Raw genomic sequence first — 18,524 nt, forward strand, 5'->3', positions numbered from 1 at the left:
AGCAGAACATGGGCAAAGTGGCAGAAAGGAAGGGGCCAGGGGCCAGATATAGTCAAGTTCACAGTTAAGGTCACAGCTCCATGACCCACCCAAACACACTGAGAAGTATGCATTATTCATGCCCTAGGCATCCCCCAACCCAATTAAGCTGACAATCAAGATTCACTGTCACATATATGAAAGGGATTCACGCTATTAAAGAGAAACAGAGATCAGTTAAATTTAGCAAAGCTTAATCTCAGGACTAGGAAGGCAGAGGCAGAGGATTACAGTTCCAACACAGCCTTGGCAACTTAGCAAGACCCTGTCCCCCCAGAACTATAATTCAAAAGGGCAGGGTACAGAGCCCAGTTGTAGAGTAACCCTGGGTTCCTTCCACAGAAGAAGAAAGAAGGAGAGAGAGAGAGAGAGAGAGAGAGAGAGAGAGAGAGAGAGAGAGAGAGAGAGAAATAAGATTTTAGAACCTGTCAATTTTCTAGACTGAAGGTGGATGGTTCAGAATGCCCCATACCACCAAATCTACATATTATATTTATAGCCAGAAAAAAGGAAATGACGCACAGAAACAACCTGATTGGCTGCAGTTGGCATTTGCCTTATATGGTCTCTTTTCTGCTTTTATTTGTTTGTTTGGGTTTTGGGGGCAGCTTTCACATTCTGATTGGCTGGAGGTCAGCCACTATGATCAACTGAGATTCGCTTGGTTACAAGGCTATATCATAAAGTTATCATTACATTATAATTTATTTACATATCATTCGAGGATATGGTTCACTATGTACGGGAGCTGTTTTGGGCCAAACTTTTATCACGCAAGTATGGGACAGGTTTAAGCCAAACTTACTTCAGTTTAACAAATCTTATGAAGAACATAAGGAAAGGGCTCTTTGAAAAAAGAGTTGATCCTTTGAGATATGAAGAAGTAAAGGAAACTAAAAAGGTGATGGATTCTTATGCAGGAGAGAACAGATTCCAAACTGAGTGTATATTTTCTGCAAAACTCAGTGAAAGGTGGGATAAAGGTATAGATTACAGCAGACTGTTTACAGCAGAGCATTTAAGGATATGAGGGAATGCTACAGTTCAGGTCTAAAGTGTTCCTCTCAAAGTTTCATTTGTTCAGAGGTGGGGCTTTAGGGAGGTGATTGGATCATGGTACACAATACCTATCAGATTAATTCACTGCTGAGTTCATAGCTAACCATGCTAGTAGAGGTGGGTTCTGGTTAGAGGAGGGAGGTCACTGGGGGTATGACCTGGAGGGGTGTGTTCTTTCCCTGGATCTTCCCTCCTTCCCCTCTCTGCTCCCTGGCTCCCATGGGGAGATTAGCCTTCCTCTGTCATGCCCTTCCACTTCACCATTTCTGCCTTGCAGCCAGCCAGCCATGGACTGAACCTACTAAAATCTTGAGCCAAATAAATATCTCCTCCTTTAACTTGTGGATGTCAGATATTTTGTGAAGCAATGGGGGAATGAGTAGTCCAGGGAGGTAGCTGGTAGGCCAGGCCTCTCAGGGCATTGTGAGCATTTTCATGTGCATTATCTTATATTAAGACCATGAGAATTTTCAAAGTGTTTGAATTGGCTAGTGGGTAGAGTGCCAAAAAAATTACTTTCACTTTGAAAAAGTTTCCTCTGAAAGCAGTGTGTTTCAGGAAATAAAGGAACATAATCTAGAGGTACATTGTCCTCTTAGTTACTCTACTTTTGGGATGTTTCTGTAGCTTATTGATATGCCTTTTGGTTGATGCTTTCTTAAAGATAAAAGTGAAATGTCATCAATACTAATCTTGAATAAACACACACATACACACGACACTCAACTATTTATACAAGATAAAAGAAATCTCCAGTGAGATCCAGAGTACCAACAGAATATTCAGTTCTGCCTTATTATCCTGATAAAATTCACAATTCAGAAATAACTACCTAAGAATCTGATAATGTTAGCATGAGCTTTTTTTCTCCACACAAATTCCCCATTTACTCTCATTTGTAAATTTCCCTTAGGATCTATTGTCAAAGAAATATGAATCCATAAAAATACACATTATGTACAAATAGTTAAAAATGATATTGTAGTTCACATGACTATTTACTTCAAATTTATGCCTCTGTGTAGAAGGCATCTGAATTTTTCCCTTTCTCTCTTTTTACACCACCTTCTTTAAACCCAAGGTGCTGGCTGAATAGCTCCTTTGGCACTGTTCATGTCTCCTTCATGAATTTCCTAAATTGCGAATTCAATAAACATTGCTAAACAAACTTCACTGGGACTGATTCATTTGCACAAATTAGATATGATCTTATCTTGAAGATGGGGCTGAATGTCCCTTTTTGTCTCTCATGCTTATAATTTTCAATGATTAGTAATGTTCAAGTCAAGTTTGAAGAAACGGAAACTGCCAGTGAGTTTGTTAATTGCTTTTTCCTTCTAAGTAGCTGCTGAATCAGTTCTCATTGCTGTTCTTGCTCATTTTTCATCTTTATTCTTAAGACAGAATTAGGCACATTTGGAGGTTTGTAAAAGTCATATTCTTTATAAAGAGAATGCGTATAATGCAAAAAAAATCTCAAGGAATCAGACCTTCTAAAATTTTGTGCCCAAACTGCACATAAAAGCATCTTACTTGCAACAGATGCTACTGATGTGATGCCCAGATACCCCTGGCCAGCTGGCCCCACCCTGCTCAGCTGTGTGGCCAGGGGTTCTCAGCTATCTCCTTTTTGGAAGATTGGTCCTGTCTTGCCTGATCAGAACCACCTTGCAAGTCAGCCAGGTAACCCGTAAGAAGTTTCTTTCTCCACAAGGAGCTAAGGACTAATATGGGATGCCACTGCCAAGCCTCCCTCCCTCTGGGCAGGAAAATTTCTGCACACACTCTATCCTCCATCACTCCAAGGTCAGAGATTGAGGCCAACTATTCTTCCTTAGTTCTCTACCTTCTTGATCCTGCTTCCCCCACCCCCTGACAAGTTACACCTGGGAACAGTCCCTCCAAAACTCTCTAGCACTAGAGACCTTGCCTTAGCCTCCGTAGTATTCCATGGAACTATTTTAGTTATCTCTTTAGACTCTAGAGGAATTTATTTAGGCTCTGGAGATGAAACAACAACAACAACAACAACACACACACACACACACGTAATAAACCTTTGAATAACTGTCATTGAAATTAAATTACCATTACTGAAATTAGTAACTATTTCTCATAACAGATAGGTATTGTTCATCTTTCTCTGATTACTAGAAAGGAAATAAACTAGATAAATCTGTAGATAAAATGTCTACATGCTTAAATCACATAAACTGACAATGTAGCAAACCTTCACAGTTCTAACTTTCCAGGTTTGGGTCTTTCTTTTGGAAAGATGTTTAAAAATAAATGACCTATTGAATATCAAATATGCATAGGTTCAGAACTAATAGCCCTAAAGATGTTAATCCATTTGATTGACATAGGAGTCCATCAAGGGCCATATAAATATTATGCCTACTTTATAAATGATGAAATTGAGATTCAGTGATCATTTGGAAGCTGATCCATACATCTCAGGAGTAAATGACAGCATGGGGATGCAGATCCTAGTTTGCTGACCATAAAACCCATATTCTCACCCAGTTCTCTACAGTATTAAGTTAAACATAAGGACCTTTTGCTGTGCTTCATAAGGACCTTATGCTGTGCACAGCTTCCATATGCTTCCCCGCCAAAACTCTTATTATAAGAGTCACAGAGAAAGCAGCCTCTCTAGTATTCGACTACCTGGAAGCTATTAAATGACCTACATTGGAATCCAGAAGCCTTGCTCATTTTCTCTGACTCTAGAACCCCAGGGATGACTATGAATCTGGGACTTCATGTGAAAGTGACTCTTGCTTGACTTCTTTCACTTCCCTGTCTTATTTCGCCCTGCTTCAGCCAATACTGGTTTCTCCTGGGATGTCCTTTCCCAAATCACTTGCTTCTGAACTTGGCCCAGTCTCCAACTGAGAAAATTTTCACTTAGAGAACATACAAAAAGGAATAAAAGAGGCAAATACTAATAAAATCACTTACATTCTGGGGTTCTGCATCAACTTGTATCTTTTTCTCTTTTAAAATGTTTATTGTTATTACAAAGTAATGAATGTTCATTGTAAAGAAAGAAAAAGGAACAAAAATTTTAAAAATACAGGAAGCCAAAGTCAAACAAGTCAAATGACTCAAAACCAAAATCTTAAAAAAATTCCTAAAATTCAGAAAAAATTACTCCTTATGTGTCTTTTGCATATTTACAAATTTTAAATTATTGTATATACTATCATGTAATTTTTCTTGTAACCATATTTACCCTGTAACATTAGTAAATTATCTTCCTATGCCAGTAAAATTTCCCCTACAAAATCTTTTTCTGCTTTTATAGACTTATGTGCTATAGTTTTGGGGAGCTGAGAGCAAATATCCAGGTGAGGCTAACTGTGTCCATGGAGCACTCTGAACAGCCCTGATGTTCTTATTGACCATCGTTAGAACTTTGACTTTGACCTGTTTTGTTTTAGCATTAAACTCCAAATAAACTCATTCACTCAAGTGTCCTCTTATGCAATTCCCATTAAAACATATTCTTGAGTCATTGAAATGAATATAAATAATATATGGGGAAAGAGAATTTATAGAACTGACAGTCACATTTCCTCTTAGTTTAGGTTTGCAAAGGGCTGAAGGTGACTACGGGACACCACCATATATTAAACTGACACTCAGAAAATAAACTCAGCTGGAGAGAAACCAGAGAGTTAACAGCCTATGAGAATCTGCTGCTGCAGATTCACTTTGTCATGATGAAGCCATGAATAGGCATTTTCTCTCACATTCAAGACACAACAAATCCTTTACTAATTTTCAGAAAAAAAAAATGTCTTCTCATCAGGAGGCAACTTGAAGGGGTTTCCACTGGCCAAGTCAGGAACAAATTTAGTATCAGAGTAAATGACAGTAAACAATTATCTAAGCAAGGAAAATTTTTCCTCTACCATCTGATGTTTATAACCTGGAGCCTGTGTATGAAATTGCTAAAAGGAAGATAGATTAACAGGAGAAAATAGTTTACTTATATGGGTGATGTGTACGCACTCATTGTTCTACAGTGGTGTGTAACTCCAAGGAGTACTTAGGATTTGGGGCTTATACATTACCACTACATTGTACCCCAGAAATATGTATAATTAAAATAATAACAAATTTAAAGCTAGGTAAAGGGGAGGAGGAAAGAATGCTAATGTGCAAACAAATGACTTTTTGTGAAAGATAAATGGATTTGTAAGAGAACAAAACAGATAAGAAAGTTTGTGATAATATCTATCTATACCAGTGGTATTTCTATCACCTTCAGAGTCATAGAACTCCCTTGAAGAAGGAATTTGATGTGGGTTTTTGTTTTTTCTTCTGGAAGTGGATCAGTCCTGAAGAGCAATTTATGGCATCCTATTTCCCAGGAGTTACTGCTTTTAGTCAGATATGTGAAAAACTGGAATTTTGAGTGGGTACCCACAATTATAACCCATAACATAAAAAAGGAATGCACATGAGTCCATACTAATTTAAATACATGAATTAAGGAGAGAGAAAGCTCTGCCCACCAGTGAAAGACAACAAAGAAATGGAAGGAAATAAGATTGACATTAGAAAATTTTCTTATGGCTAGTGTCACTGTAATAGCTATCTCAGGTATGAATCATACATAGATGTGAAAATTAGTGTGTGAAATTTATCATAGTAAAAGAAAATTTACATAGTTTCGAAGATCTACTCAAAAGATACTTAAACAGATGAAAGTTTACAAAGTTTACATTGTATATCAACATCATGTAGCCCCTGATACGATGTGCTGAGAAGGCTGCAATCTCCCATTTGTGGTGTTGAGCCTGAAATGCATTTCTTGGGGAATTATAAGACAAACTAAAATTGAGGGATAGTTTACAAAACAACTGGCCTGTATTAGTCTTACGTGTTTAAAACCACCACCACCAAAACAAAGAGTGTAGAAAGCTAAAGAAGACTAAAGAGAAGCGAGAACTGAATCTATTTCATAATCAGGGATTTTCTTTTTTGCTATAAAGGATATTATTGGGACAAACAGAAAAATATGAATAGCTTAAAAAATCCTATAGCTTAAGAAGTTTCTTTAAGTGTTACTTTCCTGATTTGGACAATAATAATGTTATGTAAAAGAATGTTCTTGCTTTTAGAAAGAAAAACACTAAAGTATTAAAGAGTAAAGAACATCATGTGTTCAGCTGGTACTTTAAAGAGTTTAGGGAAAAAGTTACACAAACATACACACTCATATACATGGGGAGAAAGTGATAAAGCAAATGTGGTATATGGTTAATATTTGGGTAAAGAGTACACAGAAATTATTTGTAAAATTCTTGTAACTTAACTACAAATATGAAATCACAGCAAAAAGGAAAGGGAAATATCCAAACCCAAACCTCTTTAAATAAACAGAGATTAGTCTTGAGGCCAATCTCTGGGCTTCAAATGGTAAAGCTGATCAGCAGCCCCAGCTCAGATCTGTCTCCAGGGAGTTGGTCTGGTTAGCAGCTCTGTCTCCTCTGTCCTTCTCCTGACCAGCTCACTGTTACAGTCTCCTCCATGGTCAGACAAAGAGGGAGGAGGTTAGAGGAAAGTGGTTTTACTGCAAATGCCTAATAAGAGTTGGGACAATAGATCTCTGAAATGATGTAAATATTCTTTTACTCCCATAAGTTTTACCTATTAATTTTAACATATATGTTTGATTCATGCCTGGGACAACTATTACAAGGGAATTCTAGGGATCAGTGAGAATGTGCACTTCGGAATCCTCTTATTAGAGTGTGAGGGAGCTGAGTCTATCCAGTCACTGGCTGAGAGCTTTCTAGGGGATGTGAGCTCTCAGGCACTTCCACCTTTTGTTCAAGTTCAAGTGAAAGAAACAGACCTCCTTTGGCATGTGGAAGCCAGGCTTGGAAGTACTACAATCCCAGAGTGGAAGGGAAATGGAGGAATGACAATTTCCTGAGGCCATGCAAGTTTACTTGACCCAACATATCCAAGACACATTTACAATGGTGTGTGGGAAACAAACTTCCTTACATGACTACACATGACATCTCCCTCCTAATAGCACATTATTCTTTCATCAGTTTTCACTAGAATTATCTTTAAGTGAACAATAGTGTCCTGGTAAATTTTTTGACAATAAAGTTTATACCCAAAGGCCAGGTATTCTCCATTCTTAATAAGGTTGGGGAAGAATTTATCCCACATGACATATCACTCACTGCAATACATCTTCGTCATATACCTTAGAATATTTATAATTGTTAAAGCAAAACAAAATATTTGGTAAGGATTTCAAATTGATTTTGGCTTTAATGGAAATATCTACTTCCTCCAAAGTTTGGTCCCTGGGTTTCAAAGCATTTACCCCAAGATGCAACTGCTGTGATTTAACTCTTCAAGGTAGCTTCCAAAGCTTGAGCTTTCTCTGTCATGTTCTTCTGAAAAGGCATCATGAAATCCTCAAAGTCCACTTCATAACTAAGTCTTTCCCGACGCAGTTCCCGCTTCTGGACCAGCTCTGGGGTTGTGGCTTCAGGACTCCAAACCTTAAATAGCCAAACCCAGAGCAGTCATGAGTGTGATCACCAGTGAATATGGTGATATCCAATTTTAATTTTAATTAATTAATTTTAACTAAGTGCATGCTAGGTAAGTGCTGTACCACCAAGTTATACCTCCAGCCTAAGAAGCTTTTTGATAATTTTAACGTAAAATTATCACATTTATTTCTAGACATATTTTAACATTCTTCTCCTTTTACATGACATCTGTGGTTGCATGAACATCACTGCCTCTGATGAGGACTATCTGGGAGCTGAGCTCAGCAGTGTCCTTTAGTTACTTGTCTGGCCAGTTATCCTTGGGCCAGACATGGTTCATTTTTAGAATATCAAAAGAGGAAAGCAAAAGAATTGAAATATCATTTGGTTTATTACTTTGAATTTTATGTGGAAGGTGAAATTTTTTTCTTAACAGAAAGCAGGAGGAGCTGCTCCTTCAGTATGATTTGATGGGCACAGCAAGGACAATGTCCTCCCAAAGATGTCTCCACCTCTAATTGCAGATGCTTTAGGAAACTACTTAAACATATCCAGTCTCTATCATTATGAAATTTCCAAGTAGGTAAAGATTGGGAAGAAGAGGGTTGGATCTGAGAAGCACCAGATTAAGTAGCTACAGAATTTGGTGACTGAAAGGCTGTAGGAAATGCCACTGAGTAGAGAAGACTTGAATCTTTTAAAGAAAACTTAGATGTCAATGGAGATATAGGAACAAAGAGAACCAGGTATTGGTAAGCAAAAGCTGGACTTACTGAGCTGAAAGTAACAGGACCTGGCAAAAAGACTCCTGCAAAATAGTAACTTGAAAGATAAACTTGGAACATTTGTTTGGAGGATATACAGAGGAAGTATTTGAAAATGCCATTAAGAGCTCCACCATGCTATGAGGATCTTTTCAAAGTGCTTACCCTTCGTGGAACAAACGTGATATCCACTTTCTTGGTATAACCACTGGTAATCAATGAATTGAGATAAACCACATTATCTTTATGCCTGTTCTTCTTTTTTGTTATGGTTGGTACAGCATAAAGTGATGAAAGTGCTTCCTGGAAACAGAATTACAAAATTAAAAATTAAAAAGACCAATACTCACTTTCTAATATTGCTTTTCTACATTTATTCTGAAACCAAGGGGGGAAACACTTACAAATGTTACTATACAAGTTATAATTTGAGATAGAATAGGATATTTTTATAGCCTTGGGTGAGGAGAAATATTTTTTTTTGTTTAATTCTACTTAATTAGTAGTATCAGTAACATATCATAAATGTCTTCAAGATATCCATTCTTGACTTGTGGCTATTCATTAATCAGAAGAAAGGAATCCTACTAAAATGATAATGATGTATAGAGAAAGAGCTTTAGTTGATCCTTCTTGCCATGTTGACTATCATCTTCAGTGTTTCCAACTCTGTGCTATGTGTTTACAATCCCTTTACCAATATACTTCCTACCACCTACATTCCCCCAACTTTTCTCAATTTGATCGCATTACAGCTTTTCTGTCTTGACTCTCATCCTTGTCCTGTTTTGGGAGCAAACTTTCTGTTTCCTTAAAAGAAGCTTCCAGCTTAGTAATACACTTAGGGTCATCCTGCTAATGGCAATCACCATGGGCAACAACCTCAACCTTCTGCTGGCAATTCAGGGTTATGTAATCTACTCTAGATTATCAGAAGCAGCCAATGTGGCACATGCAAAAACCTTGTAGAGTTATTTTCCAAGATATTCAAATTATAAGTGACTCCATATTCCAGAGTTCAGTGGAGTTCATTAAAATTTCTTGGTGGGGGAGGACAAAGGTAGGCAATGACTATGAAATGAAGATGAAGGAAAATCATGCTTTACTTCATTCCTCATAAAGGTTACCATTCCACTCCTTACTTGGGCCATCTCATCAAATTTGTATAGTTCAAAACCAAATATATACACAACCAATACCAGTTTTTTAAACATTCTAACTGTATTTGGCTGAACCAATTTGAGTTTTATGCAGATTCTATTTTCAATGAGCATGTTTTAGAGTCTTAAGTAATAGATATTTTTTGCTAGATACTCCTTTAAAAATACTGTATCATGGTCCAGAAAGTATACATTTCCCCATGGTGTTATAATGATATAAATACTTCTTTTGTCCATTAGTCAATAGAATTTTAAGGAGTTACAGTTACTAATAGGTAGTCAAACTCTTTTTTTTTTGTTTTACCTCTTCTTTCTTAATTTCAGGGCCTTCAGTCTTCAGTTTAGGGGGTGGCTTGGCTTTCAGTTTTTGATTTTCTGGAGGTTTTGGCAAGTTATCTGACTTTTCTTTAATCAGATCAATTATTCTATAATCAGCATAAGCTTTTGCAATATCCATGGCAGTGTGACCTGTTTAAAACATAAATTCAGAGTCATAATAAACAGATTTCAAGATAACTATGTAGAAAAATATTGAGCATATTAGCTCTAAACCTATGGTAGGGTGATTACTAAAGCCAATGATATAAATTAAGAGGTAGATATTTTCTACTGTAGACCCAGCTCCCAAATCCCATGATTTAAATGCATTTACTAGCATAAAAATTAATTGTTTTTCTTAATTTTTAAACCACATTTCTCAAAAAGGGGATGGGAAATATTAGAGTACATTTTAAATATCCAATTTATAGTTCTTTCCCCACAGTGCACATATTTCTTTTATGTAATAATTTTACCCTATCTTCCCCTTTCCATGAAGTGAAAAGGCAAATTCCAAAAGGCCCAAGAAGCCAAAGCAAAGCATTCTTTCTGCAAGTGCCTGGGTATTATGTACTCTATAACATTACCAGGTAGGTCTCAGTATTGTGTTCCCTGTAACGTCATGAGGCAGGCCTGGTACAATATTATTTGTGACCGGGGCAACCTGAAGTGAAAGAGATTTGAAGAGCAGCAATGGGCTCTAATTAAGGAAATACCTTTTAAACCAAGAGTTCAAGTATTTATTCAAATGATCTTATTCTTTCTTTTTGGTATTTATAACATTGAGTAAGCCATCTGTTTATTTCCTAGAGGCAAGGAAGCCTCAATTCAAGAACTGTTTTGTCCAAGTTTGAGGAATCTAAAGTTTATAGTTACTAGATGGCCAATTATTAGAAATTAAAAGTTATAATGGTGATAACTCAAGATGTGATCTGAAAACTGGTACAAGTCCACAAACTAACATTTACTGATCCAGAAAGAAATTACTACAGAAAGTAAGTGATTAGAAATTTTTATAGCAATTTAAAAGAATAATTTCCTATTTGAAAATTCGTTAGATTTGAATCTATTGATCAAAACAAACTTTGAGCTTGTATTTTGTTTCTTTCCATTCTATTTTGTAATAAATAATTTCTCATTGTGCTTTATAAAGGTATCAATGCATGACAGACTGCAGACAAATAATTGGCCCTTTACAGCACCAGGTATCAGACACATTTCTGGGACATTTAACTTAGGCTTTGTTTGCACCAGTAGCCCAGGGGAAAATGTAGTCCTATAAGAGAATTGGAATCTAACATAAACTCACCTTTTCTAACCCCAGCCATCAGGAATGTGAACACATACCTTTTCTATTTTCCAGCTGAAATTTAGCACCGATATCAAGTAGGTATTTTACAGTATCCATCCTACAGCTTTCAATAGCTCGACTCAAAGGAGTTGAGTTGTTGATTGAAAGTGCATCTATTGAAGCTCCGGACTCAACAAGAAGCTCTGCAATGTCTTGCTGGCCTGCATGGCATGCAAAATGAAGTGGGGTCCACAGAAAATTGTCTGTTGCATTAATATTCGCCCTGTAAGATAGGTGCACACACTGAAAATTTTAGTTATTCCCAGCACTGGAAAGTAAAAAGGCAAAGTGAGATTTCATATACAGCTTATCAAGTTTTAAATTATAAACCAAAAGAGCTCTGAGTAAAGTCTGTCATAAGTTTTGTAACCTATTTGTTCTGCATTATTTTACAGTTTTAACTTTCTTTGTGTGCAGATATAGTTTGTTGAGCTTTGAAAGGCATTTGGATTCTAGAGATTACAGTTGTTTGCAAAGCTTAAAAATCAATAAAAACTATAAAACTGGACCCAATGGGGAGAAAAGCTGACAGAAAAAAATTTTATTATTCCACTTTGTGTCTATTTCTCTAAAGCTATGAATTTTTAAATGAACCTTCATTATTAAAATCTAAGCATTATATTAAGATTTTAGTCCTTGTTAGCATTTCACTGTCCAATAGTTCAAGTTTTCCTTAGTTGCTTTATATATCTCTTGATAATACAGAAATTTGAATCTTCAACATTAAATGTTATGGTAATAATAACATTAATGTCTTTTTTTGAATATACAATTACTGTACCAGTCAGTGCTGTACATCTTTTAACTCCTTTAATTGCTAACAAATTCTGAAATGAGTCCCACTGGAGCCCCTATCACATGAGAAAACTAAGACACAGAAATGTTAAAAGAAAAAAGTACCCCCAGGTGATGTAACTATAGAAGAAATTAGACATGAGCAATTATTTTAGTAAAAAAAAGTTAAATGAAAACATCATGTTTTGATATTTTAAAGATATCTGAACATGAACCAATGAAAAGCTTTCCCTCTTTGAGGTAGATATTGGGTTACAGAGTGGCCAGAATATGTCCTTAGCCATTGAGGCCACCATCCCATTTGTTTAAATTTATTGAGGCCATCACCAAAAAGAGGCAAATTAAAAAGTGACTCCACATCATCCAGGTAGAACACACATCAAATTGAGTTGTCTGGTCCCTGACAAGAAGCCATTGATACCCAATTAGATCCCTCTACCCCCACAGTGAAAATTTGTTGGCCTTCACTTTGCGGTTAATTGTTATTAGCAAACTATCTTTATGCATACACAATCCTATGTTCCCATTAGTTTGGATTCTCAAATCAGATATATTTATTATAGACTTCACTGATAAAGTACCTTTTTATACTACAAAAATTCTGGAACTGAATCTTCTTATGACTTCTTTTGCTTCCTTGAAATGTGAAGACTCATACAAATTTAAACCTCACTTAACCAAAAACATACCCTTTTTCAAGAAGAAACTTGACTACATCTATGTTTCCATTTGCACATGCCATCATTAGTGGTGTCTTGTAATATTTATCCTTCATATCCACAGGTATTCCCGATTCAAATGCCTTTTTCAGAGATGCTAGGTCTCCTGCCTTGGTGATAAAATTAATATTTGAAAATACCTTCCCTGGCTCATCAATGTACCAAGCAGAATCATCCTGCATGGGATGTTCTGGTGGGTGATCTTGATTAAACCGGCTATAATCAGTTACATTCTGGTAGGTTTCAATCATGTAATATGGAGGCCCACCATCTGATCGATGTGGAAATGCATCATCAGGAATGACGCAGACTGGGAGGGGTATAACAAACTTGCCTTTCCTTTCCTTTTTGCCCATCCCTTTTTTCTTTTTCTTAGGTCCATAAGATCCCAAGACAAAAGACTTGTTTAGGTATCTAGTTCCTTTAAAGAACTCATTAATATTGACCCCTCCTCCTTGGAATTTTTCATGAAGTTGAGCTATTGAAAACAGCTGTTCAGAGCTGGCGTACTCTTGCCTCTCCTCCAGGGTCATCACAAAGTCTTCCTTGGTGACTGACCCATCACCTCTGTCCACAAATGAAAAGACTTCCCGAAGAAAAGTCTCATGTTCTATGGACCAATCATGTAATCTGAGGGCCCAGAGTGGATTAGGATTTTTGGCTCCTGGTTTGGCCAGTTTATTAGCAATTCGCTCTGCTCGATGAATTTCTTTGCTAGCTGCTTTGAAGCCACCTTCTTTTGCCAAAGCCCTTGGTGTTTTATGGTCTAAATTCTTCCATTTCAGGTCACATCCTAAAACAGGAAATACAATTATTAGTACTAGGGCATCTGTATGGCCCTATAAATGACTCATAAACAATTGTTCTATTAAATTTAGTATTCATCAGAAGTTTATCCTAAAATCTTATCCATTTAGCTATTATAATTATCCATTCAAGCTGCAATTTGGCTTCACTTTGGTAAATTCTGAGGGGGATTAGTTTATGATCTTTGTCCACTCACAAAGGAGTAAGATATTCATCCTATAGGTAAATAGGTATTTTGGATAAAAATGTAAATATTTATAACAAATAGCAACTGAGATTCTTGTTGAGGAGAGTTTATGCCAACAGAAGAAGAGAGGATACACTGGCATTTGGGAAGAAGACTCTAGATTCAGATAGCTTACATAGAACTTTATTGGCTCAGCATGCTGAAAGATACATGCTTCTTCTTGAATGATTTAGACTACAAATCTGTGTATAATCTTCAACAATATTTTATATTTACCCCACTGAAGTAAGGTAATTTATACTAATCTGATATTTTGTGGGAAAGTCATGTGAACAATTTTAACAGAGGGAAATGTAATTTGTTAATCAAATCTGAGGATTCCAGCTTTATATTTTTGTACAAGTTATACACCAAAATTCATTTTCCTGGGCCAGCAATTTAGCTCAGTGGTACCACCACCTGGCTCACAAGTGCAAGGTCCTGAGTTCGATCCCTGGTACCAAAAATAAAAAAATTCATTTTCCTTTTGGGTCTCCAATGTAAAATGAGAGGACTAACATTATTTGCAAATATTCCCCAAAGAACTAAACTTTTCTGAATGCATCAGGGAATCTATTTAGGTGTTACCAAAAAGGCTGTGTTATCTGTAATGATCTTGAGACATTAAAAATCCATTCCGTATATAAGTAAGTCATTCTATGAAATAGCTCTTTCTGGTATTTTTGGTGTAGAAGAATGCTTAGCTGTTGTTTTGCCAACATAATATAATAAAAAATTGATATCTAATTAGTAACTCTAGCAATCAAAATGTACAAGTAGCTGTGTGCAGAAATTTCTTGTCAAAAGACCCTTCCCTTGATGGACACAGCAGGGTTCATGATATAGTTCTACTTTTGTGTGTTTGAGAGAAGAAAAGAAACACCCAGAAACCAAAGGGAGAGTGAAGAAAAGAAAGAAAAGAAAAAAAGATCACCAATATTTTAAAGATTAATACTTTCTCTGGTATTATCAAAAAGTATTTCTATACTTTATAGTATACTATAGTATACTATATTTATAGTATAAATATAGGTTGATTATTTTTGTTAGAAATAGAAAAATTCAAAAAAGGTATCAAGACAGTGAGGATTATAAAAGTCTGGTATCAGTTTTAAGAACAGTGACTTAAAAATATTAAATGTCTAACATTTAGTTTCTAAAAAAAAAAAAAAGAACAGTGACTTACTGGGAAGGGGACCCTGAGAATAGTTTCAATAGTAGAAGTCCACAGAATATTAGTTCCATAGTGCAATTCCTTAGTAATCCCAACACTACTGTTTTCACTCAGCTATTTTGCTTAGTCAGCATGTCTGGGCTTTTACCTACCACCTCTCAAGCCACCCTTTTATGTTCACTGCAGCTTTAAGGGTCCAGGATTATTTAGACCTGCTTAACTCACAACCATGGGCTGCTGGTTTCCTCTTAGTTAGGAATCTTTGTGTGGATAAAAACCCCCATCATCCAGCTGGTCTACAAGACCTGAAGGCATTTTGCCTTTCTTTGAGTTGGGACTTTCTATCTCCTCCTTTATTATTATAGTCATTCCTCATTATTTATAAGTTCTATACCTAGAAATCCAACCAATTGATGATACGTAATACTGGGGATAAATTGCATCTATTGAAGTGTGTAGATGTTTTTCCCCATGAATGACAGTATGACAACTATTAATATATCATTGCATTATATTAGGTAGGTACTAAAAGTAATCTAGCAATGATTTAAAGCATTGAAAAGGATGTGCCTAGGCTACGTACATACATTGTCCCATTCTGTATAAGTAGCTTGGGCATCCTTGGAGTTTGGTATGCTTACAGGTTCTAGAGTCAATATCCCCCCTTAATACCGTAAATAAAGACCCCTTCATTCTCTCTATGATTTAGATTCCTCCATAGTAAAGATGCTCAGCTTCCTGCTGGCTGATGCTGTAAAACACAGGGAGGCAAGGCCCTGGAGGAGGAAAACTCTCATGAGACACCTTGGAAGACTGCCCAGACTGTCTTGCTTTGTCTTAGGTATGGCTCTCACATTGCTCACAGGGAGCTGTAAATTGTTCCAAAAATAGGACAAGGCATCAAAAGAGGATGATACTGAGCAAGAAATTTTCATGCAGGAAAATAATCCAGCCAGGACAACTGTTTTACATTTAAGCATAGCAGAAACTAAACCCAGGGCATTTTTGTAGACATGAGCATTTCATTGCTAGTTGTTTCTGGCTACTCCGGTAGCCTTAGATCTGAGTCTAAAGATGGAATTGGGGCTAATGCTAATACTTCTGCTATGGAATTGGTCACCCGTATAGGATCTGATGATGAGTTTGTACTCTCAAATACACTAAAAATTTTAAAACATTTTCAGATATTGGCTTCAAAAATACAGTCTTATGAGTCTCTCAGAAAGACAGATCTTTTCTGCCTCATTGGTCAAGGTTTTAATGCAAGAACCAAGTTCTTGTCCTTTGCTTCTCAATGTACTTTTTGTGACTTTATCCCAAGAATATATAAAAGGTACAGTATATGTGTAGTGATATTTGTCCCAATATGAAAAAGTCATCATTGAATAAGCTTGTCTCAACCTGAGAAGATTACAGATTTTTAGAAATATAAAATTTTAAAACGAGATGTCAAAATAAAATGCTGATAGCAACAGATTTGAAAATAAGACCAATAAGACAGTTTGAGAGGATAAAAATTACATTCAATATATTTTTCTTCTTTACCTATTAAAAGGGCTTATAGTAGGGGTGGAAAGGGAGCAGTTATAAATTTATAAGAGTAAAAATGGGTCAACTATTATTCTGTAAGTCATATAGTCCTTTTAGTCTTATTTATATTAATAGTTACAGTAGAGGATCCTTAGGTCCTAGTGACTTCTAAAATTCTCTACCTGTGTAGAGGACAAAAAAGAAAAAAACACTTTCTCTGATCTGTTATATACTTTGTGTTGACTTTAAGTTCTTGCTTAGTTTTTATAAGCTGGAAAAAATTCAGAAAAATGCAATTCTATTTCTAGTAAACTTTTGATGTACATTTCAATTAATAGGTAACAAACAACAAATGGATCCTTATCTTTCAACTTAATTAGCTAATATTTTCATTTTAAAGAACTCATTGAGCAATAGTGTACATAATATAGTTTATATTCCCAAAATTAATATTTACTTAAAAGCTGTAAGAAAAATCTAAAACATACTGCTTTACATTTTTAATTTTCCATAACAATTTTTATTTTATTTCATGTTTCTCTCCCAAATATTGCCCCTATATCAGAAAGTTGACAAAAAGAACACTTCTAAAATAATGAAAATCTTGTAGTAAAGGAAATAATTTCTAATTTTTGTCTTTTTTAAGATTTATGTTGTCACTTTAAGGAATTTAATCAATTTAAGCATTTTCATATTTAATTAACTCAGAACACTCCCCTTGAAATTTTTAACAATTACCTCAACCTTTTGGAAAAATGGCGTTTCAGTATTTTTAACACTAACATTATTTTTCACTATTTTTAGCACATTATTTTCATGATTCAACAGATGTTATAGGAAAAAATTTCCAAATTTCTTTCTATATTTGAGTAAGCTTTTGCTATTGAAAAAGATAAGCAACTGACAAGAAACAGGGTCAAATTCTCTGCACATCTATGACACTTGTAAACCATAAACACTTTAGACACAAAATTATTAGACAGTTTACCTCGCTGAGCTACATATTTACAACAGTTGGTAAAACCGCCCATAGCAGCGTAATGAAGTGGTGTGTTCCCATTCATTGCGATCATCCCCATGTCTCCATTGTAAGCAAAAAGAAGCTTCAGTATCTGCAAAATAAAAGTGAATATTATAGAGGATTAGGAGTGTACATTTAGTGAAAGAAGAATAGCATGTAGACCTATGCTATCCTGTATATTGTCCATTAACCACATGCGACTGTTGAATGCTCAAATGAAATGAATTAAATTTAAAACAACCCAAATCTTAGTTCCTTAGCTTGATTATCAACCACATTTAAAGTGCTCAAAAGCCACATGTAGTTACTGTATTGTGCAGCTCAGATATAGGACATTTCCATCATGGCTCAACATTCTATCAAACAGCATTGATTTAGAGGACAGAAAACTGTACTCAGCTGGGATACTCTCATTTTGGAAAATGGAAGTAATTTAGGAAAGCAGAATATGACAAACATCATCAGGGAGCAAACTGTCTACTTAATGTGACCTATGTGCTCTTAGTACCTAACAGACTCCATGACAAAAACAAAGGTAACTATGTCAAAGCTCAAGGAAAACTGAGTAAAGACAAATGAAATTCAGAATTTTTTAAAAAATGGTTAATGTTGATTTTTACTTTGTTTCTGTGATGTCACTGTATTTATGAGAGATTCTTTGCTAAAATATCAGGCAATTTAGAGTTTAAAATCAGAGTTCAAAATTCAGATGTATCATTAGTTGCACACAAATGCTGAGGAGATGAGAGTGTAGCGGTCTTGTTCTCCCCGCAATTAGATCAGACTATATTTTGACAATTCTAATACATAATGAAGGGATAAAGTAGCATAGGCTCAGGTGGCACAAATTTTAATCATCATAGTCAAACATATGCAATATTTAGTAAATAGAGTAGCAAATAGATAAAACTGAATAAAAAACTGGAAGATGTTATGAAAGCTAAATTTTAGATTTGGGGGAACTGAAGATGAAAAGAACATAGGTATCTTAGAAAAAAACCTTTTTCAATGGAACCTACATGATA

At 35.7% G+C, this 18,524-nt stretch overlaps 1 protein-coding gene and 1 long non-coding RNA gene across 9 annotated transcripts in view; one reads left to right on the forward strand and one right to left on the reverse strand.

Annotated features, from left to right (window-relative positions):
• Positions 1–18,524, forward strand: part of LOC106009013 (uncharacterized) — a 249,399-nt gene that overhangs the window by 189,931 nt on the left and 40,944 nt on the right. The gene's annotated exons all lie outside the window — the stretch shown is intronic.
• Ankef1 (ankyrin repeat and EF-hand domain containing 1) overlaps positions 389–18,524 on the reverse strand; it is a 30,677-nt gene continuing 12,541 nt past the window's right edge. For all 7 annotated transcript variants that reach the window (XM_004840816.4, XM_021255061.2, XM_021255060.2 and 4 more), the window contains 6 exons: positions 17,467–17,590; positions 12,712–13,534; positions 11,224–11,450; positions 9,863–10,026; positions 8,564–8,701; positions 389–7,640 (listed from right to left, as the gene is read on the reverse strand). In XM_004840816.4, coding sequence (XP_004840873.2) covers positions 7,482–7,640; positions 8,564–8,701; positions 9,863–10,026; positions 11,224–11,450; positions 12,712–13,534; positions 17,467–17,590 — 1,635 coding nt within the window. In that variant the 3' untranslated portion in view covers positions 389–7,481. The remainder of the gene's footprint in view (positions 7,641–8,563; positions 8,702–9,862; positions 10,027–11,223; positions 11,451–12,711; positions 13,535–17,466; positions 17,591–18,524) is intronic.

The sequence above is a fragment of the Heterocephalus glaber genome, unplaced genomic scaffold (genome assembly GCF_053883595.1).
Source record: "Heterocephalus glaber isolate CG9 unplaced genomic scaffold, H.glaber_assembly_v1.0 deba00001532, whole genome shotgun sequence".
NCBI lineage: Eukaryota > Metazoa > Chordata > Mammalia > Rodentia > Bathyergidae > Heterocephalus > Heterocephalus glaber.